Source organism: Sardina pilchardus, chromosome 17 (assembly GCF_963854185.1).
Source record: "Sardina pilchardus chromosome 17, fSarPil1.1, whole genome shotgun sequence".
In the NCBI taxonomy this organism is placed as follows: Eukaryota; Metazoa; Chordata; class Actinopteri; order Clupeiformes; family Clupeidae; genus Sardina; species Sardina pilchardus.
This window is the reverse complement of record NC_085010.1, coordinates 2,515,474-2,543,053: the sequence shown is the minus strand read 5'-3', so window position 1 is coordinate 2,543,053 and position 27,580 is coordinate 2,515,474. Positions and strand designations below refer to the sequence as shown.

At 45.0% G+C, this 27,580-nt stretch overlaps 2 protein-coding genes across 4 annotated transcripts; one reads left to right on the top strand and one right to left on the bottom strand.

Moving 5' to 3' along the window:
• Nucleotides 1-538: 538 nt before the first annotated feature.
• Nucleotides 539-17,021, bottom strand: kdm5a (lysine demethylase 5A). The gene is made up of 27 exons (XM_062518049.1): nucleotides 15,379-17,021; nucleotides 14,484-14,561; nucleotides 14,119-14,241; nucleotides 13,526-13,696; nucleotides 13,033-13,224; nucleotides 12,410-12,488; nucleotides 12,216-12,307; nucleotides 11,347-11,505; nucleotides 11,124-11,243; nucleotides 10,853-11,011; nucleotides 10,444-10,625; nucleotides 10,107-10,269; nucleotides 9,867-9,986; nucleotides 9,497-9,691; nucleotides 9,079-9,260; nucleotides 8,520-8,644; nucleotides 8,176-8,326; nucleotides 7,862-7,976; nucleotides 7,407-7,762; nucleotides 6,956-7,094; nucleotides 6,629-6,808; nucleotides 5,808-6,524; nucleotides 5,528-5,656; nucleotides 5,230-5,374; nucleotides 4,704-4,924; nucleotides 3,724-4,161; nucleotides 539-1,675 (listed from the first exon to the last, which is right to left on the bottom strand). The coding sequence occupies exons 1-27, from the start codon at nucleotides 15,523-15,525 to the stop codon at nucleotides 1,391-1,393; spliced, it is 5,163 nt and encodes a 1,720-aa protein (XP_062374033.1). The 5' UTR covers nucleotides 15,526-17,021; the 3' UTR covers nucleotides 539-1,390.
• A 799-nt stretch (nucleotides 17,022-17,820) lies between these two features.
• Nucleotides 17,821-26,671, top strand: trim24 (tripartite motif containing 24). Of its 3 annotated transcripts, XM_062518040.1 has the most exons (19): nucleotides 17,821-18,586; nucleotides 18,916-19,034; nucleotides 19,189-19,336; nucleotides 19,468-19,600; nucleotides 19,694-19,810; nucleotides 19,907-20,021; nucleotides 20,129-20,275; nucleotides 20,366-20,483; nucleotides 20,577-21,028; nucleotides 21,119-21,265; nucleotides 22,372-22,492; nucleotides 22,611-22,668; nucleotides 22,779-22,914; nucleotides 23,648-23,958; nucleotides 24,055-24,181; nucleotides 24,304-24,378; nucleotides 24,469-24,624; nucleotides 24,755-25,349; nucleotides 25,395-26,671. In XM_062518040.1, the coding sequence occupies exons 1-19, from the start codon at nucleotides 18,298-18,300 to the stop codon at nucleotides 25,460-25,462; spliced, it is 3,432 nt and encodes a 1,143-aa protein (XP_062374024.1). In that variant the 5' UTR covers nucleotides 17,821-18,297; the 3' UTR covers nucleotides 25,463-26,671. The 3 variants fall into 3 exon arrangements, with proteins under 3 accessions (XP_062374024.1, XP_062374023.1, XP_062374022.1); XM_062518039.1 differs by having other exon boundaries at nucleotides 19,471-19,600; nucleotides 24,755-26,671; XM_062518038.1 differs by having other exon boundaries at nucleotides 24,755-26,671.
• Nucleotides 26,672-27,580: the final 909 nt, after the last annotated feature.

Below are 27,580 nucleotides of genomic sequence, written 5' to 3'. Positions count from 1 at the left end.
ATAACAAATAATAAAACTGTCGCTCTTGTATTACATACATCTCTCTTCCACCCCCACCCCCCCCCCACCACCACCCCCTCCTGTGAGAGAGAGGATGGCAGAGGCAGTGTAAGTCGGTTTAAACTAGTTCATTTTCTTCTTTAGTTGACCCTGCTGAAACACCACATTGTACTTAATGTACTTTGGAAATTTAAATCATTATAGATTTCCAAAAGAACATAAATATTCAGCAATCACCATCACTGGGCTGATCTAAGCTTTTGACCATGAGTACGTTTGGATTGTAAAAAACATTGTGTTAGACTTCCCATACAGTAAGACAGGTCACGTTCCATACCATGCCACTTACTACACTGCTGACTAAAAACACTGAAATGAGTAGCCAACGAGTTATCCATTAGATGTATAGATAAATACTCTATTGCCCTCTTGACACCGGCACATTTTTGAGCTCCCTATAGCCACAAACAAACTAATAGATGCTGCAAATACCAAAAAAAATCTCTCGGGTGAATAAAAACACTCCTCTGAGAAAAGGTTTCATCTGGCTAAGAATGTTTTAATAAAGGTGAGAAAACAGCCACATCCAATCATTAATTCCTTAAAACCTATTTACATTATAAATACCTTCACTACATACAAGTGTTGCTGTTCCTAGTCCTACACACTGGGTCTGGCCAGGGCAGACGGGTGAGCTTGTTGAGTGGCAGTCGTGCAGTATGGTTCATGATGGCCGCTGGGCAGAAGCAGACGAGCGCAGCGCATTGTACTACTTCCTTCGCACAGCGGCGGCGGGGGCGTGTGTCTGTGGGTACAGGTGGTGGGTTACGGAGAGGACCATCACTGGACTCCTACAAAAAGTTCAGATGTTCCATCTCCATTCTGATGCTATTTATTGTTGGATGCGGGGGGGGGGGAAGTTCAGCTCAGGCAAACACATGGAGGGGGCCGTTTAGTCTGAGTGGACAGACAATATTTACAACAAAACCCCAAAACAGGACATGAAGGACAAACGGAACAATTCACAAGAGTTAGTCGAAGAGAGAAAATTGGACACCCTGACCGTTTGGCCCGCTATCTGTCCACCCAACCTCCCCATGGCGTCTGAGTGCCATCCATGTGCAAGTGTTCATTCAGACATCTGATCCGAAGGTTGGGAGCCCTGACTCTTCACTTGGCCTGCTGGTCCCACCTCCCCCTCGGTCACTCCTCCTCCGGTCAGCACGTCTTCCCCCATCACCAACGCCCGCCACCCTCGGGGAGAGGCCTGAGCGGGAGCCGCGTGGGCCGGGTCCGTCAGGCGTACAGTCTGGCCTGGGCGCGCTCTGTGGTGGCAGGGCGTGCGGGGCTTTTCCGCGCGAGTCCTCCTCCGGCTGGACGCTCTTCCGCACTAGCTGCTCTCCTCGGGCGCGGGCGCGGGCTGGGGCGCGGGCGCGGGCTGGGACAGGGACAGGAGGGGGACCGGGCTGGGGCCGGGGCCGGCGCACATGGGCGCCGAGATCACCACCGTCTCCATGGCCACCTTCAGCACCTGGCCGGCTCCGCTGGGGCCGGCGGCCTTGCGCTGGCAGGCCATGCAGATGTAGTCCTCGTTCTCCGCCATCTCGCAGGTGACGCCCACGCACACCTGGTGGAACCACTCATCACAGCCGCCGTCGCACTGAACCCAGTCCACCTGTGGCACACACACACACAACACAGAACCCACAACACAAGAGTTAACACTGAACACAACATCATAACAGCACAGCTATTGCCTTTTATTGATCAATTTGTTATATTTTAATTGTATTTTATTTATCTATTTATACATTATTTTATTGTGTGTTTTATTGATATTTTATGATTTTTGTTAGTGGCCTATACTGGCCTTTCTTTATGTATCTCGGCTACATTGGAAAAGAGGATTGCCCCCAACTGTATTCCCAAGCATGAAATAAAGGTTGAATGAATGTCAAAGATTGGACATGTTTCAGTGTGCCATGTTTTGCCATGTCTATGCATTTGTCAGTGTTCTTGACAGAAGATGAAATGACTGATGAAAGGAAACAAGGTACAGATTAACCAGAGCACTGTCTTCAAATGATGTCCTGCACTGTGCTGCCTTTCCTGTTAATACGTTATGTGTAACTCTCCTTAAGGTGTTCCAGTGCTGTTATCAGCTGTTGATATTCACTGATCATTTCAAAAAGTTGCAAATGCATTGCTGACAAGATTCTTTTTTGATGTCAGCTTCGCTCATCCCTCAAAAGGTGCAACTAAAGGGTGTCAATTTCTCCTTGCATAATCCTTTGAATAGAGTATAAACACATATCACCCTAGTATTTTGTACAGGAACAAAACAATAAAGAAAATACAAAGCACACGCCTTGGGAACTTGTCACTTTGCAGCCTTGTCATCATAGAATCAGCTAATTCTGATAACTTCCAGGACAATGAACCCTGTTGGCCCCTGTTAAACAATATTCATGCAGACAGCATTTACCAGCATCCACCGGTCAGCAGTCCCATCTTCACAAGCCTCCCTCAGAAGAGGCACATGGCATGACTCAACACCTCCACACGGGTTTGAATAATGACCTCTCTACACCCACCAGCTAAAGAGTGTCTTGAGGGGCCGGCAACTATAAACATTCTGTAAATGTTTGTTACAGAACAGCTCATAACTAAGCACACAGAAACATGACTTACACATTTGATTCTCAATTCCGGATTTAGAAATTATTAGTTTAGATATTGAACAATTAAATATAATTGTGCTATACTTTAGCTTCAGTGACAGGTAGGGAAGTGTAGGGAAAATATTCAAACTGTCACTAGGTTTTTACTACTAACTATGATACACAACATACTGAAGACACACCTTATTTCAAATATCAGGAGGAATATAGCATCATAACTTTTCATGTTGGCTTGCAAACAGCAAGTTTGATAGACTAGAATCATAACCTTTTGGCTCTTTATAAAATTGAACTGACGTCATCTTATACTTGACTATGTTTAAAACTGTAATTTACTGTGCAATCTCAGCAATGATCCCAAACAAACAGTGTTGGACAGCTAACATCCAACAAATAATTCTATATATAAAAAAATACTTTTGAAATGGAGACAAAAACATCCTTCAAAGCGGTGGCTCACAACAGGGGGGATGGGACACCCAAGAGAGCCTGGAGAGCTGCAACTGAATCTTGAAATTATAGTGCATTATTTCAAATAATCAGCCTAATTATTCAACTGAAGACTTGAAACCCCACAGAGAATTGTAAGGAGAGCTTTTTGAATAAACATCATTCAAATTGAAGTCTGATGAGACACTTACGGGGGATGATACAAGGAGCCACTCCTTAAACAATGCTGTTGGGCAAGCACATAACCGGTTCCATGAGTTCTAATCAGATGACCGTGGTAATTTGCCTACAGATGACTTATATCTCCAAAAAACATTTGTTGCCCAATATCAATGGCAGCATGCCAGAGCAGCAATCCAGCAACATTGCTCAAAAGGTTGCCTTGTATCACTAGTTTAAGAATCGCGGATGATGACAGGCAGACAGGTAATTACATCTCCTATCGGGGCCCTGGAATATTTCCTAATACACAGGGGGGTCTTGGGGGAAAAAAGGTTGGAAATCACTGCTTGAGCGTGAAATGCAACAGAATTCATGTGCAGACAGAACGTTGCAGCACGGTGTCCATTTGAGGCTAGCTGTTTGAGCTCACCTTATCTTTGCAGGGCCGCTGGCAGTTCTTGGCTGCACACACAGCATTCTCGTCATTGGAGTCCTCTGCTCCCGACCAGTCGTATTTGGAGGGAATGTCCAAGATCTTCTTCTCCCTCTTCTTCTCCAGACCCTCCTTGACGGCCTCGGCCTTGGCGGCGGCCTTCTCCTTCCTCTTCCTCTCCTTCTCCTCCTTGGCCAGCCGCTTGGCCAGCAGCTTCAGCTCGCGGGCTTTGTCCATGTTCAGCTTGAGCTTCTTCTTCTTGGGCTTGCCCAGGCCGTCGGCGCTCCGCTTGAGCTCCTTGGCCTTGGCTCGGCCCTCCACCCCGCCCGCGCTCAGGAGGAGGTGCTGCTCCGCACGCTCCAGCTTCCTCTTGCGCTTCTTCTCCGAGTCCTTCAGCTTCAGCTTCACTGGCTTCTCCATCATGGCGTCCTCCGGCTGTTACAGTTGAGGAAAAGAGTACATTCAGCACACGGAGAGATACAGGCTTAGATGAACAATAGATCTGGAGAGACAGCAAGCCCAGATTTTCCCCTCTTGTGCTACATCCATTATTTACACCAGAGGCCAGGAGACTGAGACTGTTTATTACATAAACTGGTATATCTGTGACTAGATATGTCACTAATAGTTCTTATGATTTCATGCTTTGCCTCTGGGGATCAGTTCACTAGTATCGGTGACAAACTCATATTTTTACATTATATAACTTATCTCTAGTGGTAACTCCACAGAAATACCAATGAAAGCATGCTTCTATTAAGCTATTGTAGCACAAACAAAACAGGCATGCTAACACTGTTTAACTTTGCTGGGTTTGTTATACAATGACTTATATAGGCGAAAAGCATTGTGCAAGCTGCCCCACTTTGGTCCACCTGCTGAGTGTTTTGCTCAGACACGGACACAGATTGAGCAGCTGGCTCGGCGGCCGGCGGGCCGGTGGCCCCAGCGAGGGGCCGCGGAGCTGCAACCCCTACCTCCATGACCTGCAGGAAGCGCTCCTCCGAGGGCGGGTGCGTGGCCTGCAGGATGCGCCAGATGTGCTGGGTCTCGTCCAGGGACACCTCCAGCAGATCCCCCACCATCATCAGCTCCTCCAGCTGGGCCTTGGCCGCCGGCGACAGCTCCAGCACCGGGGGCTCCAGGCTGCGCGGCACCAGTGGGGTCTTCCTGGGCTGCTTGCGCGGGGTGGCTGCACCTGGACACCAACATTGCATTCACTCGGAGTGCCTTAGTATCAGGCAAATCACACCAAGGGACAGCACATACGCTTCCACACAATTGAAATTATTTCACAGGAATCTTTCTTTGTTTTATTTTTCACTCTTTGTGACAGTGAAAAAAAAAAGTTTTGCCTACACAGATCTTATGTGTATATTCCATTCCATCTACACACCTTTGAAAATAAAAAGAAAAAAAAGAAGAGTATCTAACCAATATAAACTTCCTAAAAAGCCATTCCTTTAAAGGACCTTGGCTATGGCATGTGGTTATGGTACGTACTCTGGGCGCATGACTTGGAGGCTGAGGAGTAGGCGTGCTCAGCGCAGAAGGAGGGCGTTGCAGGCCACATGTGACTGACCACCTCCTCAGACTTCACAGGGATCTCCTCGTCACAGAACAGGTAGGGCTTCACCTCCCCCGGGTCCTGCACGACAACAGGTGAAGGAGTAACAAGACCGTGTTTACTTCTGTGCTTTCATGGCATTATATATGAAAGGCACAACATGCATTTATGGGTTTAAATGTCCTTTTGCAAACTTTTGCAAGCCACGGTGTCTGGATGTTCTACAGTATATACCTTAATGTCATAACCATAGGTTTCCCGGATGTCTTCATCTGAATCGGTCTCCTCGTCGTCGTAGTCCACAGACGGCCTCGGTGAGGTCGCCCTGCTGAAGCCTGCCTGCTGGAATGTCTGAATGTGACCCTGGGAGGATGATCACAACACACACTCATATTACCCACGGCAGTGAGGTGGTAGTGTTTGCAAACTGAAGCATGACTACCTTTATAGATGTAAATATATGATAGGAATGATGCAGTAGTGTCCCCATTGGCCCCAGTGTGTGCAGGCTCACCTGCAGGTCAGGGTTGGCAGCGGCCTTCTGCAGCTCTGCGTTGATGATCTTCTCGGTCTTCTCGCGGGCCGCCTGCTCCACCATGCGCTGGCTGAGGACCGACAGCTTGGCCAGGGCGGACGACAGCTCGTCGGTGGCCAGCGACTGGCGCGCGCGGTCCTGCCAGCTCATGGCCCTCTCCGTCAGGCACTGCAGGGCCTCGCCCTCGGGCAGCCGCACGGGCAGCTTCTGCAGGGACACCAGCAGCGAGAGGATGGTCTCCAGGCGCGGGCGGCGCGAGCGCTGGCACAGCGGGCACAGGAACTTGGACTCCTTGCTGCTGCTCTGCCAGCCGGCGCTCAGCTTCTTCTGCGAGCTGGTCTTGGGCAGGGGCACGCAGGCGCCGTGGAACCAGTCCTTGCACAGCTCGCACTGCAGCATGACGCCGCTGGCCGTGCGCCGGCACAGGCAGAACTTGACCTCCTCGATGCGCTCGGCCATGGCCATCTTGGCCAGGTTGGCGGCGCGGAGCGCGTGCATGGCCTCCACCTCCTTGTGCTCCTTGGCCTTGAAGGCGGCCACCACGGCGGCCGGGTCGCGGATCTCCTCCAGGGACTCGTCCAGGTCGCTCAGGCCCTCCAGCTCCAGCCCGCGGTCCTTCTCCAGCAGCTCCTTGGCCCGCTTGCGCTTGCTCTTGCTGTTCCCGTACACGCCGATGTCCACTCGCGGGCTGAGCACCTGCAGAATACACACACACACTCTCAAGCAGGTGCAGCACAGAAACCACAATACAGATATCGACTTCAAGTGTGCCGATGACACGGAGCATCCCGATGGCTCACCTGCAGCAAGGTGTAGGTGGAGTTCTTCTTGAGGAAGGTGCGGGCCGTCCTCTCCCTCCACCCCCTGGCTGAACCCACCTGAGACTCCACCTGCGGCAGGGGGTCCAGGCGCACGGGGATGGAGCGGCCCCTCCCCAGCAGACTCTCCAGCTGCTCCAGGTAGGCGTAGTTACTACCATTCTGCAAACAGGAGAGAGCCAACACCTTAACAATTCCATATTTATGCAAGAACATCCTGTGGTAAAACTGAGTACATCATCATGTTCTGACATGTAAGCCAAAGACAGAATACATAGATCAAGGTCACATCAGGAGAGGTGTTGGTACCTGTATGGCCTCTACTTTGCAGGTCCACTCTTTGGCTTTCTGTAGAGCATCCCTAAGTGCTAACACATTGGGAAGGTATGCGGGAATGTTCTTGGCCTCCATGACGATGCTCTCCAGGGTTACCAAGCTGTGGCGGGGTCTGAGGAGCAACAACAACATTCACAATTATTCTAATGAACAAACCTTGAGTCTATTCTAATGCCTATTCTATTCAAGCCTATTCTAATGAACCCAAAGAGTTCAGCTGGACAACGGACATGGCAACAGAGGAAGTTAATAAACAACAGCCATCAGCCAGACATTAGTGCTCAATTTCAAGGAGTAGTGCCACAGAAAAGCATGAGTCATTTGGTAAACACAAAAGCCTGCAAAGTACACAGTTGCACCTTGCAGAAGTGCACAAGTGGGACTGAACAATAGTACACAGGTGTGTGATGATGTCGGGCCTTACCTGGCCTGAAGGCATGCGCGCGCCTTGTCCTCCCAGCGCTCCGAGACGGTGAGGATCTCCTGCAGCTCGGCCATGGCCTTCTCCACGGCGTGGTGCGGCGCCAGCCCCACGCCCGAGTCGATGAGCCTCTTCATGAGCTCCAGGGTGACGCGCTGCGGCTCGGCCAGCGTCAGGCGCACCTCGTCCAGCCAGCGCGCCTGCTGCAGCTCCTGCTTGAGCCGCGGCAGCTCGGGCAGCTCCACGTCCAGCCCCGCGCCCAGGTCCAGCAGCGCCTGCAGCTTGGACGAGTCGGGGGTCTCGTCGGCCAGAGCCTCCTGGGCACGCTCGTGGAACTCCTCCACGTTCTCCAGCAGCTCCTGTTCAACAGACAGCCAAGGAGGGGGAACGGTTTTGTTTAGCGGGTTACTTTCAGGTTCCCGTCATTTGGCTGCATTTCGCCGTGTCAGGTGACTGACCTGGACTTGGCGAGCCTGGCTGATCACACAGGGCAGCCTGAACAGTTGCTCCACAAAGGCCTTCAGCTCCTCCACCGTCAGCTTGCTGCGAGTGCGGCTCGCCTCAGGACGCAGCCTGCTCAGGCAACAACAAAACAAAAGAAAACAGTTTGAATAGACGGCATACAGCCCGCAATATAGTTTCTCATTTTAGGACCACCTTCTAAACTGAATAAATGGCTTGGTAAAAGAATAATATGCAAAACATATGTTGAAGGACTCCTACTGATGTGACCTACAGTAACCCAAATAACTGCATAGAGAATAAAATGGACCTGTGCCTCTGCTTGTGGCTGAGCAGCAACTGTGCCACTGAGGAGCACGTCTCGGCCTCCTTCACCATCTCACGCAGCTGGCGGAAGAGGTTATTCTCAGGGTACTTCCTGTCCTCGGCGTCCTCCAGCATCACCTTCAGCTCAATCAGGTCTACAGGGAGAGAGGGGAAGGTTACCATCAGCTAAAAGACTGGGGGGGGGGAGACCTGAAGGGAAGCCTGAAAATCCAGATCTTTCTCAGAGACTGAGCCAACCCGACTGGATAATCCAGAATGTAAATATCGAGACAAATTCACATAAAAGTTCCTTATGAAGACATATGAAGCTGTGGCGGCCAGTGTTACCTTTCTTATTCTTGTGATCTGCAGCCAGGGCCTCTGTTACCCTCTTGGCCCATGTGTCGTAGGACTGCGCCCTAGACTTCACCCCATAAAGCATTGAGGGAAGTTCCTCCAAATCGTACCTGTATCTAAACCACAGAAACAAAGAGAGTCATCACTACGAAACAACTAACATTTCACAGGTAGACAGGGGGCCTCATTTGAATGATGGGCAAAGTGCAGTCTAACTACTGTAGAGCTAATTTAATAACTATGCTAAATCCATTTGTTCATTTAACACCATGGGCAAGACTTAAACTGCAAACACTGATGAGTCACACAGGCCACAGTCCACACAATAGCTATAGTTCATGCACACGAACGCTGCACTCTGCCCAACATTTAGATGAGGGTCCGTTAAGGTATCAACTGACTGTGCAGCTAGAGAACTGTCAGCAGCATTGACATGGGTCTGGGCTCTGCCTCCAGACAGGTCCATAGACTTATTAGTATACATTCCCAGACTCATCCTTTAATAAGACCTAGATCAGTATGGACTTGCTAAAGTGGGGTGTTGTATTACCGGAGACATTTGTTGTCAAGTGGACAATCACAGAGGTCAGTGGTGTGGTGGAGGCAGACCAGGCGGTCAGGGCTGCAGGTGCAGGTCAGCGCAGACAGGAAGCAGGTGGTCTTGCACCGATGGCACTGCCGCTCATCATCTGGGACCAGCTCAAACACCTCCTGCTCAGAGGACAGCACCCCCTGCAGGCAAACACCAAACACTCACTCAGTTATGTTTTTCAGGTTCCAGTACCATGCAATACACGTCATTGTATCAAGCAAACAAAAACAAATAAAGAAGAAAAAAACAATGTAGAAGGAAACTGCTGTGGAGTAAGGGAACTCAACAATAATGTAATTCTAACAGTCGATCTACGAGATACAGCTCAAGTAATGCAATAGCAGAACTTGCATGACCATCCCAACAGCTCACTCACCATGTCGTGCACAGCCTGCCTGAGCCTGGTCTCCTCCTCAATCACCTCGCCCAGCTCCCTGACCACGGACGCTGCCAGCTCCACATCCAGACTATCCGGGTCGGCAGCCATCTTGCACAGGAGCTCCTCGTGGGAGAAGACGCAGTAGCGGTGAAGGCGGCGGTAGTGGGCCACACACTGACGCCCCATAGGCAACTAAGGAGAGACAGAACACGGTTGGAATCAAATCATGGCCAAATCATGAGCTTTCTGGTCATAATATCTTTACAGACAGTTTTATTGGCACTACAGATTTGAACTGACAACACAATTTGAAAACCTATTTGAATGTTTTACATTTCTCCCACACAGCCTCAACAATCAAATGTACCCAGTCTGCTGTGCAGAAGTTGACCGCCTCAGCGAAGTTGTAGCCCTGATTGAAGCCGCTGTGATATGCCCTTGGGAAGGTCACCACAAATTCCCCTGCGCACTGATTGGTCCGGAACACCTGCAAGACGGGACACAGTTGAAGAGCGCTGAAACTCCAATCCCTGGGTCAAAACAGCAACACAAGCAAGGACACCCCCCAGACCCAGAGCCAGAGGCCCCATTTGCAGGCCAGACTCACAGGCACGCCGTGCTCCATGAGGATGTTGGGGTTCATGATGGTGACGAGCTGGTGCAGCAGGTCAGGCTGCGAGTCGAAGAGCTCTGGAGCCAGCTTCTTCATGACCGCCTCCAGCTGCTCCGCTGCGTGGGCCGGGACGCCGTACCACGTCTTGGGCTCACCCCTAACACCGCACAAGGGCAGGGGAGAAACACAAGCCTGTATTACAAGAGAGTCTTTGGCTTCCAAATAACCGTGTTCTTCCAGTACAAATGACATTGAACTGGGGTTTGAAAATGTTCTGTCCAACAGTGTGGGAGGCCCTGTCCAACAGAAGACGTGGTCTGTGCTCACTCACCAATGCAGAAAGTTGATTGAGTAACTCCAGTGGTCCTCTATGTGCCAACAGAAAGAGGAGAAACACATGCCCACGTACAGCCAGGGCACCTTCATACCAGAGATGTCCACGTTAATGTGCGTGAGAACCGACTGCTCCAGAACTGGCATGTTGTTAAGGTTCCAGCCCGAGTTGGCATACTCCTACAGACAGAGTAAAAAAAAAACATTTAGATGTGCAGCTCTATTGTCTTCAACTCAAAAAGGCACAGTGTTCATGACTAAAACCTGACTAAACAATATTTAAAGCAGCAATCAAGCTTCAGGAACAGATTCAATTCATTTGAAGCACAGGACTCAGATAGTAGCTTTTCTGTAGCTACAAGTAAGGGCAAAACACAACAGTCCTAATAAAGGCTCGACATAGTCACCTCTTCATCTCCTAACAGTCTCCTCTTGCCATCCCTGACTGGGAAGCCACTGCCCACATCCTTGGAGCTGATATCAGCTCCGTACTCTACAATGACATCCTCCTCTATGCTGCTCACGAGCCTCCAGAACTCCTTCTCCACCAGCTCTGTAGGGACCATCTGGGTGAAAACATACCAGGAGTAATTCAGACCAAATGCACTATACACCAAGTCATGCTGAACAGCCTATCACATTCCAGTGAAAAAGCTTCTCGTTGATGTTTACACTCACATGCACAGGCATGTTAAAGTAGTCTGACTTGAAGTGGTCTGCCATCTCTCCGAAGCTTTGCAAGGTGTACTCCCGCACAGCTTGCTCGAAGCCAAAGGCCTCCCTTGGTTTACTGCATTCCTGGAAATACACACGACATTAAAACAAATGCAAATCTATGGCATTGACTTTCTGTGAGTCAACACGGTACAGTTTGTGCTGTGTGCATGCTGGAACATCATACCTCTGCCACACACTTGGGGCAGCGCCAGTCTCCCTTGGGGACGTCCTGCAGGGGTGGGATGAGACAGAACGTGTGGTAGCTGTCGTCGCAGCCGTCACACAGGAGCAGGCGCTCCTCCTCATCGCCCCGCCCACACACCAGACACAGGTACAGATCGATCTGGAAGACACAGTCAAACAACACAAGCATGTCAAGCCTGGCCTACCCTGGCCTGGACACTCACCACCCACAGTGAGAACCTGTAAAGCATGAAAGCATTCAGTAGAACTTCTAAAGGTAATGATGAATGGTACTATAAAATATCACAGACAATAATATTGGGCTCTAATGACAGCCTCAATTTCTCTCCCATTGGAAGGCATTGCCTACATTGCTACGTTGCTATGCCTACATTCACCCTCAACACCAAGGCAATGAATGTTTAATGAGTATCATCAAAATGCCATCCCCAGGCATGCATGCATGTTGTGTATGTTAAATATGCTGTTGAACAAGTTGGGCTTGTAGGCTAACAGCATTTAGCCAATAACAAAGTACAGGAAAAGTGTCCATGCTTAATGTATAACCTACAAGCTACTGTAGGCACAATGATAAAAGTAGACATAATCCACAAACAGACTGCCTATTAATTTAGCTTCTCTCAACGTAATTACACAGTCATATTTAATATTCATATTCTCTCTACTCAACCTCAGCAAGTTGCCATCATCATAATAAGATATAGAGGGGTGTAACAACGCAATATGCTTTATAGAACATGCAAATGCAAAGCTAATGCTAAACATTTATCAAGCATTTATTGGAAACTCCAGAAATGCAAAACAGATATATTTGACCAATCAAAGAAATGCCCCTCAAGTGATACTTACAAAGTTCACCTCCAGCGTTTCCTTGCGTGGACGCATTTTAATGGCAAATGCCTGGGCCTTGAGATGCCGCTGCTTCTTGAGGAATGCATCATCTTTGGAGAAAACAAGAACAGCACAGGTAATCAAACACTGAAGCGCACAATAGGCCATTTCCTTCTTCTAGGACTCACTTCATGTACCAAAAAAAGTCTCACCAGCCAAGACGATCTCTAAACCCCCCATCTTAGGGCTGCTGCCAAAGATCTGCAGGCTTTTGGGCTCCTTGTTTTCTCGCTGCAAATATTAATAAGAAAAATACAGAATGAGCATGACAATGTTATGTCCATGTCTTACATTATGCAGGAATGAAAACCATCAGTCTCCCTTTGGTATCCACAATAAAGCCAGGAATCTAAGACACGTGGGGCAGTAACACAACTCCTGATGACTCCATCACTGGCTCCAGAGGGAGGAAATCAAAAGGTATCTTCAAGTCGAAGCTTGTCAGATCGAGAAGGCCTTGTGCTGCATCAGCACATGCCATCTGAGATGGATTTAGGCCTACGCTAGCCAGCGTGTCTTGCAAGACAGAATAAGCCGAGTGTTACACAACAGGAAAGGATAATGCTATTACTCCAATCATGTGCCCCTGAGCGATCACAGACACAACAGCACAAGGTCTCAGCCACTAACATGGTGCAAATCTTAAAAAATGCCCTGCTTGTGTTTGTAAAGCAAGTGAGACATAAGTCACAAACTAAGATTGCAACAGGTTGATAGAAAGTTGTGCATTTCAAACTGCTCTCTGTATAGTGTTCCCATCATCCTCCATACCCACCTCTGATTTGAGACGACGGGAGCGTCTTTCCGTTGCAGGCTGGTCCTTGTTCTGTGGCCGGTCACACAGGCCCTCCCTGTCGCGGCACTCTTTCTCCCGTTCCTCCTCTTCCTCATCCTCATCGGCTCCACCCTCGATGCCTTCATCCTGGTCCTCAGTATCCTCTCCCTCATCATACAGTCTCTGAATACCCTGGGGAGCCCACCGTGGAACAAGCACAGTTAAACCCCAATTAAAGATGGCTCTCCACAAAAACAACACACAAACCAATGCGTTTTTTTGATGAGTAATAATTTGTGTAACCATTAAGATATGATGACAGTAGATGATAATGATAATAATCAACTGAATTCCAAAACTAAATCTGAACCAAAGAAACTGGGTGAAGGGGCAAGATAAAAATTCAAAAATAAAACAAAAATCCAACCCAAACACACACAGTGATTTTCTACATGGGAATGAATGCTACATCTGGCATGTTCATGGCACTTACAGTGAGTGAGGCTCCAGACTGAAACAGCTCATAAGGATACAGGATCTTCTCAAAGTGAGAGCGAAGCAGGGAGCCGGTCCCCTTCCCTGAAGGAAAGCCCATTCGACTGGCCACCTTGGACCATCGCTTCTCCTTACACACCGTGTCAAAACCACCTTCAGCTGAAACTATCTGCAGCCAAACACACACATACACACAGACAAACATCCAATCAAATGGTGCATATTTTAAATGTATATATTTATATCAGAATATTCCTGCACTAAATTCACTTTACAATAATATGCTTAATTACGCTGACAGGCTGATTGTAAAGAGACAAACGGTCAGTATGTCTGAGTAACATTTTCCCCAAAAGTGTGTTGAAAACTACTCATGCAAACAATCAAAGACATTAATTGGAGATGTGCAATCCTGTACATGCATGGATGCATTGCATGCTCTGCATCATCACCAATATTATTGTACTATAAATTCAGAAAATCAATCCAGAGATATCCTTGATACAATGCTACAATAATGCTTCAATTTAGCATTTCTGCTCAATATACTGTATAATGATGGATCATGGAGGTGTTTGGATGTTTTCTCACCTTGCTAAGCAAGTACAAGTCCAGGATTTTCTTCTCCACATGAGGAAACCGCAGTCTGCAACCCTGTAGCTCCCAAAACTTTGCAATCTGATCCAAAAAATTGAGCTTTACCCTGGTGAGTGCCTGTAGAGCAAAGAAGGAATGTTTGCATCACAAAGATGATCCAGTGTAGTGAAGAATAGACCAGCAACCAGGTGCAGTGACAATGGTCCATTAAAATAATAACAATACACAGAATAATAGTAATATAATAGCAATAAAATAATGATTATGGTTAACAACTCCCAATAGACACCACTAGACATAACTGTAGAAATTGCATCACTAACTATGTCAACATCTTCAAAAGGGTCATCATATATTACCTCCAGTTCATTGAGCCTTTGGACACGAGGTGTAAAGCGGAAATTTCTCACATCACAGGCAAATGGAGGCTGCCAATCCTACAGAATCCACAGATAAAAGACTTCATTCGTGCTTGTAAATGTTAATAACATGATTAGCCCAAATATAGGCTAAATGCAGGACAAGTATGCATAAAATTACCACAGTAGTCATACTGTACATAGTATATAGCCTCCTCAACTTAAAGTTACCAACTTCTTAATGAAACACTTGAAGAAAAAGCTTCGGCAAAAGATCTTCAAAACATCCTTAACAGAAACGTAGGCTATGCTATCTTCACCAGATCTGTTTACACAACTCCCCAATAACAATCAATGCACTGGAACAAAAAAAAGAGCTACATTATTAGATACTTAAAATTTTGTCAAGCCAAAGCATAATGACGTCAGTTTAAAAAATTCGACGAGAGGCAGCATACATGCAATACAAATTTATGAACTGGTTGACTTAATATGATGAGGTAGCCTGACAGGCAGCATATGCAGACCTAATCATCGGGACAAAAAGATTCAATAACATCATAACTCCGATGAGTGGATTGAATGATCATGAGTTCTCTACAGAATGTGTCTGGTATGAGCAACATAGGTAAAGGACATTTAAATAGATTTGTGTCATTCAAGGTAGAATCTAGAAATGTTAGGCCGCACTTTCAAATGACGTCGGCTTCGCTATAAACATAGCCTTCATTAATCCATAGCCTGCGCGAAGGAAAACATCCTCTTCGACCTCTGAATGTTTTGTAGTTGTGTTGGTCATAACCAACGAGAATAGTTACAAAATGAATGCACAATATTACTCCATATATTACGCTAAATATACATTGAATGATCTGAATATTTATGCAAATCTTACCACTGGAGGTCGAATTTTGCAAATCCCAGTTTTCTCCGCGATGGGGCGAATCTTATTTATGAATCCTAAAGGATCTGAAAAATCTTCCCAACTCGGCTCAAAAACAGGGCATTCCGGTGGAGGTACAAATTCGGCGTACATGGACATGATGTAGGTTAATGGGATCTGGTCAATCTAACATTAACAATAACGATGCCTGCAATAAAAGTCACTGCTGTGGCTTTAGTTCATGGGTAAAACTAATAAAACAATTCCAAGTCTTTGCTCATGATTAGTTTTAACAACGAACTCCGACAACTGTTTATCGTCCGCAGAATTCCATGATTTGTCTTCAGTCCAACAGTCGCCTGGCCAGAAACAACCGCAGTTCACGTCATGTTTATGGTACCTAGATTAAGATGTGGCTTACATGTCTTGAATTTGTCCAAAACATATGTCCAATGACTCCAAGTCGTCGTCCTTAAAAAGTTATTTTTCTACGGCCCTATTTCATCACAAGGAAACTGCGGGCCGAACAGTCCACACAACCACTCCCCTGCGCAGTAGGTTGAGTAGAGTTAGCTAATGTTACCTGAGGCACAGGGCAAGACCAAGATGTCCTTTAGATGCATTAAAATTGCAACGCATTTAATGCACAACGCCTGGGGATAGATCTGTTGACAGCATTAGATGTTTAAGATGAAACCGCACTCAAGTTATTGTTGGACTTTCCATTAGATCCAGATGTTCTTCGATGCCAGGTTAGCTGTTGTCAGCTAGCTGGCAATCCAATCGACCAGTACTGCGATAAGGTTACTGTTGTTAGCCACAGATTCCATGTTAGCTTGCGATATATATTCCCCACCGTTATTCACGAAGTTCTCTTCATCATGACGTGGTAAACACTGCATGCAATGATCCGCTCTCGCCGATGCCTTGTCAGTGGTGTCTGTTTATGAGCATTATCTTGGGACCAAAAACATTACGCTGCCTTGGCCAAGCAACCAGATTGCCCATTCATTGAAAAGTTCGTAGGCAGGATAGCTATGCGCAGCTAACAAGTGTTTACGTTTGCTAGCCGATGTTAGCTGCCTTGCAGCCAATACATTTTCCAGTGCACAAACTAGACACGTCGATGTAGATATATAAGTACAAAGTCAAGTAACAAATCAGTCCAAGACAACCTATTGCGTTTCTTAAGCGATCTGCGTCGTCCTTAACATCTGCTTCGTGTCCTTCGATTAACGTTAGCCAAATCTTGCTAACTGATTGTGCTCACTTCAGAGTCAGTCCTGTAGCAACTGAAGATAGCTCGCTAACATTAGAAGACAAATGATATCCAGTTGACTGAAGATGACAAGTTCGGAGATACTCAATGCCACATATTACCCAATATGTAACGTTAGATAAACATCCCATGCCTTTCCAGAACGATAAACTAGTCGAACAGCAAATAAATAAACATGCTAGTGACAAGTACTTCCCATCTTTACGGCTGTAACCTAATCACAGCCATGGAAATAACAATGCACTTATTTCTCTTCCGTCATGAGCATCTATCTTATTGATGCTAAGAAACTTTGAGTACGATGTCTTGAGGATTTAAACAGACATATGTCTTTACATTTACAAGATTACTTATTTTCTCAATTTTCACAAACACGTTACCTTTGCTGTTCACATTTTTTATATTTTATGAAACAGCGCATTGATATTATGGAGTGAAGCGTTCTCACTAGGGTCAAAGGTAACACTTCCTAAAACAGCCTGACCAAAATTATTTAAAGGTTTTGTCCGGTTTGTCCCTGTGCCTCAGACATTTTGCCACATTACTCTATTTATATCGACTTGACATGTTAAGGTGTGCATGTCTTTTGATAAATTGTTTGATTAAATAAACTGTGCAAGAAAGGCGGAAGTAATAAACTGGTTTAAAAGCGTCTGAGTGTCGCCAAAGAATTTATCAGCACATTATATGGTGCTTCTGCTTTTGTCAGATTACTGACAGTGGAATGATCCAAGTCGCGTGTTTTGCTCGGTTTTGCTGCAGACCAAGGAAAATTGCGTTCTATCACATCTATTTATCAGGAACATACAAGTGTCGAACATAAGCAGAGACAAAAGTGCTTGTCTAAAATTATTTTGATTTCTAGAAGTGGAGTGCAATCTCGGAAGGACATTGGGCCATTTGCCAATAGTTTTCAGCATTTCTCCACTGAACACAGTTTCTGTTTCAATGTTTTTAATTGTTGTATTTGTAAATAACAAATATGGTCGGTCCAAATGCACTGAATCGCAGGCACAAAGGCAAATTATCAGTGTAAACGGTCTGCTCGATTTTTCATAGCATCTTGAACTCGTTTTCAAAATCGCGTTTTTATTTTATCAGCGTTACTGATAAGATTGGTCTCTATCGCCCACTGTAGCTAGGTATTTCCCTGCTGGGAGAAGTGGGTAAAAAGGCCATTATGTGTTGTATGGGGGACCGTCAGAAGTCATCAGAAGGCCTGGCAGTTATTAATATACTTTATGTAGTGCAGACAAGCATATTTACAATGCACTTCTCTCGCGCTATGTTATATGGTTAATAGTCCGCACAATAAAATAGGTTATGGTTTACTAGTGTTCGTTCTATGTCTTGAAGGCTAGCTTGCTGGCTAACGCTAGCTGCTTATGTTAGCTTTTGGTGCGTTGTTGTTTAATGTCAACACTAGTAGCACTACTGTGTAAAGGATTCAGATAATCAGTAGAGGAAACATAACTGTATTATTTATGCAGGCAGTTTTTGTACCCTGCTTTTCGGACGCTAAAGAAAACCCCAGCGTGATGGCAACAAAATAGAAGCTCTCTGGAGAGGTCACGAAATCCGATCTGATTTCCCCTTTAGCATACCAACAGCTGCATTAACCGGAGATATCGTTAGACCCATTTTTTGTAATCATGGATGAGAGTACAGAAAAAGTCGAGCCTGATGATATTGTTATTATCGTTGAAAATGAAGCCGAAAGTATGCCGGTTCAAGAGGAAAGTGAAAAGGCTCAAAGTACCCACAGTTTAATGGACTGTTGTCCCATCTGCAAGTTGAATTTCCATAGCAGAGAGCCCAAGCTTCTACCCTGTCTCCACTCTTTCTGTAAGAAATGCTTGCCACCTCCGTCAAGGAATTTTTTGTATCCAAGCCAAATGATGGCCAACCATCAACTTCATGTGGAAGATCCATCAAAACCGCGTAAGTATCACTGTTTGTTGTTCCGCTTGGTTGCCCAGTAACCTACCAATTCACTTGTTTTGGCTAGACTTACAGTATGTTTGGGCTAGACTTATGTTCATTATGCACATCTGGATGATAACATTACAGTATGCACAACTAGGTGGACACTTTTGAAACGCACTGTGTTCTTGATTTATGTTTATGTTATTCACTATAATGAATATCGAAAATACCATGCAATAACTTCAACTTCTTCAAATGTATCATGGACAGCTTCAGTTGCTTCCATATTGTACAGCTGATGATGGTGTTGCTTTATTATCAACTCTCTTTTCCCTTTTTTTTAGTCAACGTGATTCGTTGTCCAGTTTGTCATCAGGAATGTATGGAAGTGGAAGTTTTAGAGAACTTCTTTGTTAAAGACTCAATGGAAGTGCCAAGCAGCACAGTTGAGAAGACAAGCCAGGTGGGTACCAATGCTCACTTCAGTTTTGTTGCAGGAGGCTACTGCACCTTTCTGGACTCAACTGCCATAATTAATAATAATAATAATACAAAGAAGGCGGTTTAGAACTTATCTGATTTCTGTCAAACTTTTATTTTTGTTTGTTTCTCTGCAGTTGTGTATGAGTTGTGAGGACAACACAGAGGCCACTGGCTATTGTGTGGAATGTGTGGAGTTTCTCTGCGTTACTTGCATTGAAGCTCATCAGCGGGTGAAGTTTACCCGTGACCACACCATTCGACAGAAAGAAGAAATGTCACCAGGTACTGTTTTAGCTTTGTCAGACACCCATCTTTTTTCAATTGGAGAATCTTTAGTCACCCTGAAGTTGGAAAGGGTAGGCCTTGTTTTATCTAAATATTGCTTATATAATATATTCTTGTATATTTCACAGAAGGAGTTGCAGTCTCCACCCAGAAGCCTGTTTTCTGTGATATCCACAAACAGGAGCCTTTGAAACTTTTCTGTGAGACTTGTGATCGTCTGACCTGTCGGGACTGTCAGTTGCTCAAGCACAAGGATCACAAGTAGTTACCTCATAGTTGCTTGAAGATTTGAAAAGTATTTTCAGCCTTGTCCCAAACATTTGTCAAAATGTGTTCAAACTTTTTTTCTTTTAGTTACCAGTTTCTAGAAGATGCCTACAGAAATCACAGGGAACATTTGGAGAATATGACTCGACAGCTCCAGGAAAAAAGAAAGGCTATCGAAGATGTCTCTAATGCAATCAATAATGGGTGAATTTCAGACAACATATTTTCTTATTGTATATAGTGTCCCAATAATCTTGAAGGATTGTTTTACATGAATATATTGCCATGCTCTATTTGTAGTCTCCATCAGGTTGATGAGAACCGTAAGGCTGTCACCACTGAGATCAAGAAGTCCATTTGCAATCTCATTATGGAGATTAACAGAAAAGGGAAAATATTGATAAATCAACTTGAGGTATGTCCCGTTGGTGATGTGAAATACAGTATTTCCAAAATGTATTCATATTGCAGCATGTTGTTCTGCAATAGGAGGCACTAAATATGATTATCATTATAATCTAGGCTCTCACCAAGGATCATGAGGGTGCACTCAAGAAACAGCAGGAGGATGTCTCTTCCCTCTCCAAACACCTGGATCATGTGATCTCCTTCACCAAGTGGGCCACAGCCATCAACAGTGGCACTGCTCTCCTTTACTGCAAAAGACTGGTACGAAGGCAGCATTTTCATATGAGCCGTTTCTTTTGTCTGCTCTCCATGGTGACTGTATGCTTGTGTCTAATGTCTTGCTCTTTGTAGATTCTTTGTCAGATACAATACCTCATGCGGGCGAAGTGCAGTGCCTCCTCATATGTCCCCCAGAACTCAGTACGGTTCCAGTGTCGCTCAAGCTTCTGGGCCTCAAACGTTGATCTTGGTAAAGAAGCTGTATTTCGCGAACTATTTTTTATTATTACCATGACGAGTAGGAGTAGATCACATTGATTTACTTTTTGTTTGTTTTTCCCAGGCTCTCTGGTCATGGAGAAAGTTCCAGGACACCAACCAAGTGGGATGCAGATGTTCCCCAACCAACCCAACCATCCCAACCATCCCAACCATCCCAACCATCCCAACCATCCTAATCATCCTAACCATCCCAACCATCCTGGACCAAGACCTGAAGGACCCTCTGGGCCCTTTCCCGGGGGGAATGCGCAACAGCGGCAGAGCACACTAGCACAGCTCCAGATGCAGGTGGAGAAGCTGGCCCAGCATCCCAACCGCCACCCACCACCAAACCACTGGTCCTGGTATCACAACATGCGCCTCCCAGGCCCACACCCACCCAGGCCCATGCAGGGGGGATCTCCTTCCCAAACCCATCCCAACATGCCTCAGCAGAGCCGGCGATACAGTGCTCCTCAACCAAACACCCGCAGCCCGACAGCCATGATGCAAAACACAGCCTTTGCCCCTCAGGTAACTGTTATTGTTTGCTATGGTGGTGGAAGAAGATTTTCTGATTACTATCTGACTCACCTTTTGTGAAATGGTCTCTCCTTTCTCCAGACTTTAAGAGGAATGATTAACTCACCCAGCTCCTCCAATTTCCCACCCAAACCCATGGATGTGCTTCAGGGTGCAGCGCGATATTCCCAAAATGCACCTTCCTCTGGAGGTGGACACCTTACCAACCCTCAACCCTCTCTGCATCAGGTGGGTGGTGCTTTTTGTCTAATTAGTGAGTTGAGTGATTCCGCTAATGGTTCTTCAGGGACAGATGGGCAATAGACTTCATCACTTCATCTCTATCTTCTTTGCCACAAGTTACTCCAGTGCACATTCTTGAGAGCCATGCAAGCTTGGACACTGATCCCAAAAAGTAAAGTTTATCCTTAGTGATCATTAGTGTACTCTTTTTCTTTGCTAGTGGTGTGCCCTTTGTCTTCCTCCATACTTGTTCTTGTTCCACATGTGAGCTGCATGTTGCAGTCCCGCTGCATTGTTGATATCAGTGGAAGACAAATTAGCCCACTAGTTCAATAGACCTCTGAAGTTCGCCTACAAAAAAGCTGCCATCTTTGAGATTCGGTATCTGCCTATTTTTCCCATGGGAAAATAACATGGGGGTTTTGAATTATTGCACCTGTTAAACTCTTGTGGGGACGGTAAAGTCTTAAATGCAGACGTTTTCCTGAGCACGCTTTTGTCCTCTGCCTTCTTGTGCATACTGTGATCTCCAGTATGTGAAGCCGGCACACTTTCATTTTTGCTACCCCAGAGCTAACTTGCTAACTAACTTAATGGCAAATTGCATCGCAAGTTAGCTCTGGGGTAGCAAAATCAAGAGAGAGATCAGAGCAAAATCATCGGAGATCACAGTATCCTCTCGAAGGCAGAGGACAAAAGTGAAAATACCTGAATTTCAATAATTCCAAATCACCATGTTAATTTCCCATAGGAAAAATCGTCAGATACCGTATCTCCTTATATGGGCAAAGATGGTAGCTTTTTTGTTGGCGAACTTCAGAGGTCTATAGTCCACTAGTTGTGCACACTACAATAACACTGGTCATTCATAGTCAGTCCTCCTGACTAAATATAAAAAAGTGAATTGAAAAAAAAGTGAATAGAAAAAGTGTCCCGGACCAACTACTCAACATATTGCTTTGCTAATCGATGACACAGAATAAAGCGGTGTGATTTGATTGGCTCTTGAGGTTAAACATCAATAACCTTTTAGCAGAGTTGTGGACTGTATCGTTAGTCAATACTCTGTCACGCTATGAATGTTTATGTATGAATGCTGATTTCTTTTGCAGAGAAATGTAATGGACCCTATACACCTAAACAGAAGACCTGAACCTCCTGGGCCCTTGCAATTAAACATTCCCAGACATCATCTCCTCCATACTGTCCCTACCACCATTGCTGATAGAAATGGTAATTTATTTACCTTCATTCCTTAATTCAATATTATTTCAGTGATCGTTTTAGTTCTAAAGCTGGAGTTACAGCACAAATGCAGTCCTAAGTATCCGAGTACTATTCTCTCTTACAGCACAAAGTCAGCAGAGCTCCCCCATGTTAACAGCAAACTCCACTGATGGAAAGACAGGGTAGGTGAGCTGACACACAGAACACTGTGTGCAGGCCTTTTTCACAACACTAAACTCTTCTCACATATTGAAAATGGAATGTGGATTTAACAAATGTCTTTATTGTTAAGGACTGTTTCTTGGAAACGAACCGACCCCCAACCAAGTGGACCGTCCACCTCCTCTGCTAAGAGAAGACGAAGGTCATCCCCTGGGCCCATCATTGTCATCAAAGATGAGCCAGAAGATGATGATGAAGTTCGCTTTGTAAGTGGACTTCATCAGTAGTGAAGAGCAGAGCTCTACATTTGTCACAAAGGCAGATGCTTGTTGAAGTAGTTGGACTGTTGGACATTGGTGCATTTGCCACTGAATACTTATGTGATGTTGGCATTCATTTCCCAAATTCATTTTAGTCTTGTAAGGCCTGGAAAGTGCCTTGCATATTCTTCTGGAACTTTTCTTGAATTATTTGTGTAATAAATTGATACAACGTTAGGGTGTCTCTTGTTTGCTTCAAGGGACATTGGGTACCTAAAATACTTTTGGAACCCCTCATTAAACTAATATTCCATTACTGCCATTTTATAAATTATTAAGTTAGTAAGTTATCTTCCATTGTAGTCAACATTGAATGTGGTAATAACCAGTTTATACACACATACACACATTTTTTAATTCTGGGATTGCGTCATTCAGCTGTTTCTGTGGCTCAATCTTTGAGTCATTATATAACCACAGAGGACATCTGCTGAGAACTAGAGGCCCTCCTTACACAGTGTGTGTTGTATAGCTGTTAATGACATGGATGTTAGAGTTACGTGAAGGTGTTGACTACACCCTTAGGTGCATGTGTGTGTGTGTGTGTGTGTGTGTGTGTGTGTGTGTGTGTGTGTGTGTGTGTATGTGTGTATGTGTGTGTTCCTGTACGCATGTGTGTGTGTGTGTGTGCATGTGTGCATGCATGCTCTCCTGCCTATAACATATGCATGTGTTTCAGGTCCAGTCCAGTGTAAAAGCCAGTCTGCCAGACAGCACTGGTGTCCAGTCCCAGACCCCTCGTCAGGAGTCTCCCCCAGGTGAAGAGCAGCAGACCGAGAAGCCCCCGGAGCCTGACCAGGATCCCACCGAGGATCCCACCGAGGATCCCACCGAGGATCCCAACGACGATGCCAACGATGATGCCAACGACGATCCCAACGAGGACTGGTGTGCTGTGTGTCAGAATGGAGGGGAACTGCTCTGCTGTGACAAGTGTCCTAAAGTCTTCCATCTCAGCTGCCATATTCCTGGCCTCCAGTCTTCTCCTAGGTACACACCTTACACACACACCTTCATGATGTCTGAGACTAAAAGATTCATCTCTCGCCACAAGTTCATCTCACTCTGTATGCTTTTATGTTGCAGTGGGGAGTGGTTTTGTTCGTTTTGCCGAGACCTAGCCACACCTGAAATGGAATATGATACGATAGATAGTACTAAAGCAGTGAAAAAGGAGCCAGATTCCGAGGGACTATCTCCTATAGATAAAAGGGTACGTATGATTCACCTCTCTTTAGAATGTCTCATCATAATTTACTGTTAAAATACAATATATGTTACTTTAATGGTGTGATAATGTTTATGTATTACCTGTTTTTTGTCATGGTCATACAGAAGTGTGAGAGATTATTACTTCGTCTATATTGCAATGAGCTCAGCACTGATTTCCAGGACCCAGTCTCACCATCGGTAAGAGAACTCTAAAGAATAGACCTCAGTACCTCAATCAAATGTCCATGCTACCACGTTCTCCTCATTGTTTCTCTTTTCCATCTCAAGACGATGCCTGAGTATAATGAGATTATAAAGTCTCCCATGGACCTCTCTGTGGCGAGGAGCAAGCTGGAGTTAAAGCAGAGCCCATTTTACAAGAGGCCTGATGACTTTGTCGCCGACATTAGACTGATCTTTAAAAACTGTGCCAAGTTTCACAAGGTATGTTTTTTTTTTTTTTTGGTCGTTATAGAATCACTTTGAACTGAAAATGTATAATCTGCTCTTGCATGTGTTTAGTAGAAGCTGCAGACTGTGCTACTCAAAATGACCATTACGCTCTTCCTGACAGGAGGACAATGAGATGGCCAGTGTAGGTGTCAACCTGGAGAACTTCTTTGAGGAGCAGCTGAAACTCCTTTATCCTGAGCAGACTTTTCCTGAGGTGAAGGAAGAAGGTTCTGCCTCTTCAGCTCCAGAGGACCATGTGCCCTCAGATGTGCCCTGTGAGGAACATGGGGCTCCAGTTGAACCTGACGCTGCTGAGAGTCCATCTCCCAAGAGTCCATCACTCCCTAGCCCCCCCAGTGATGAAGTCTCCGATCCTACCACTGAAGCCCGTCCGGATAAACCCGGTCAGGATGATCCGGGTCAGGATGATCCGGGTCAGGATGATCCGGGTCAGGAGGACGCTGGTCAAGATGAGGCCTGTAAAGATGGTCCCGGTCAAGAAGAGGCCTGTGAAGGTGGGCCCAGTCAAGATGGGCCCAGTCAAGATGAGGCCTGTGAAGGTGGGCCCAGTCAAAATGAGCCCAGTCAAGATGAGGCCTGTGAAGGTGGGCCCAGTCAAAATGAGCCCGTTCAAGAAGAGCCTGGTCAGGATGAGCCAGGTCAGGATGAGCCTGGTCAGGATGAACATGGCCAAGATCAGCCCAGTCAGGATGAGCCTGGTCAGAATGAACATGGCCAAGATCAGCCCAGTCAAGATGAGCCCCAGGAGTCTGATGCCCAGGAAGACTCTCCCAAGGAGGATGAAAAGATGGATGAAACAGAGGGATGATGAGTAATTGTATATCTTCCTCCTTTCTCTGTGAAGTTGTTAGAAATCCTTGCTGAAACAAGGAGTTCCCCTGCAAGATTAGTTGAGCTAGGTAGCTTATGTTTAATATTCCTGCAATAAAAAAAAATATTTAAACAGACTGCACAGATTGCCCAAGCAAAAGGTTAGTTTATTTTATTTGTAGCATGTTTTATTTCCCTTGAACATATTATATATCTTTACTGTAGTAAAGAACATGTTGACAGGGTAATCGCACTGGGGACATCAAACAAGTGTGTGTCTTCCCTAATCACACTTAATGAATGACCTGCAGAAGTACACATTATGTACAATTATTATGTTTGATGTTGCCCTATGCCCTTTATGATTTACATTAATGTATAATAAGTATTTATCCTGAATTAGATTGTTCAGGATAATGGCCGGTGCTTTTGTTTCATGTAAAAAGAGTATTGCATTTACTTTAATCAGCTTATTGAAGCTGGAGCAAAATGTTATTTCAAGTTCAGCATCAATATCAATAATGGCTGTCCTCGCCATTGCGGGGGTCAGTGTTGTCAACCAAGGAATTTTCCTTTTTTTCATGTACAGTAGAAGAGTGCATAAATGTTTTCCTTATTTTCACTATTTTAGATGGTTCAAGTTAAGTTGTCAGTATTGCTCCTTGACATTAACAGACCAGGATTTGTAAGCTATATCTTGATTGTGTTGCTCCAAGAACTATAGTCAAGATCTGTGCATGTGCTGGTGGACTCATTTTCCCATGGAGTGGACCATGGCAGTTTTTCTGAACATGTAAAATATTGTGGACCTTTTGGACTTTTTTTATTTGGATTGGCTGTGACCCGTATGAACTTTAATGTTGGTCTTGAATCTGGTCTGTACAATACTTTGAGGTATAATGGTTAGCATATAATTACAGTTATAGTCAGCGGCCAGACGAGACCCCCACTGTGGTTAGCCATGGCTGTATTGGAGTTTGAGAAAGTGTGTGTATATGCAATGAAACATGCATACTACAGGGGACTTTGATGGATCTTAAACTGTCCTGTTGTTTGTTGAGATGGATCTGGTAGAGGACAGATTGCTTCCCTTTGGAACTGGCAAAGACAGGGCTGCTATAGACTACAGGAAACAACTGTATGATTTCCACAATTTTGTGTATGTAACTTTAATCTAAATATAAAATAAAACATTTTGATATCCCTGGCCCATGAATAGAATGCTTACTTTTGCATGATTTATTGGAGATATTGGTGGCTTTATTTGGATTAAGTGCAATATGATGTTGTATTGTAAAATCACGACTTTTAAGGTGATTAGTATTTATTTGCAACTGACATGATGCTGTAGAGAGAAAACTGGCTACAGGGATTGCAATGTTCATTGCAGGCTTGTGCAAAATTCTGAATTTTAGAATTGGCCTTTATTCAGTTTATGAATTTGAATTTGAACTGAGTTAGGTCTGCTGCACAGGAGGTTGAATTTGAATTTGAATTGAAATGACATGAAGTGGAATTAATTCGTGACAATTCAAAACAATTCCACAGTCCCACAACAGAACGAATGTGTTGAATCTCACATAAGTTTTGGGACGGTTACTTTAGAAATGTATTTGGTTAGGCCTACTGTTTTAAATTATAGGCTAAGTTGTGTGTTTGATGCAATCATATCTAGCCTACATATCCGGTGAAGCTTCATCGTTAAACATGCCCTTAAATGATGTATAATTTCTTTGAATGAATTTCTATTCTACTTTCTTAAATTCAAATTCTACATTCTGTTTTTTGACCTCAATTCAAATTCAAAAATGTAATTGGAATTTAGGAGTCATTCTCAGTTCAATTCTGAATTTTGCTGTGTGGAGTTGATTTTACATCATTTAGCATGAAGCAAAACCAAGAAAAGTAGCCTATAGGCCTATCCATCCATAACATAAGCCAATATGACCCTTTTAAAGATGGCATTTGCTCTTCCACTTTGCACAATTTTCTACACCATTCAATTTTATACATAAAATGTAAATATTTATACATAGGCCTACATATAATATATGGCCGAATGTATTATCCGGATTTATGCGCTTCAATACAGATTTTACGCTTCAGTGTAAATCAG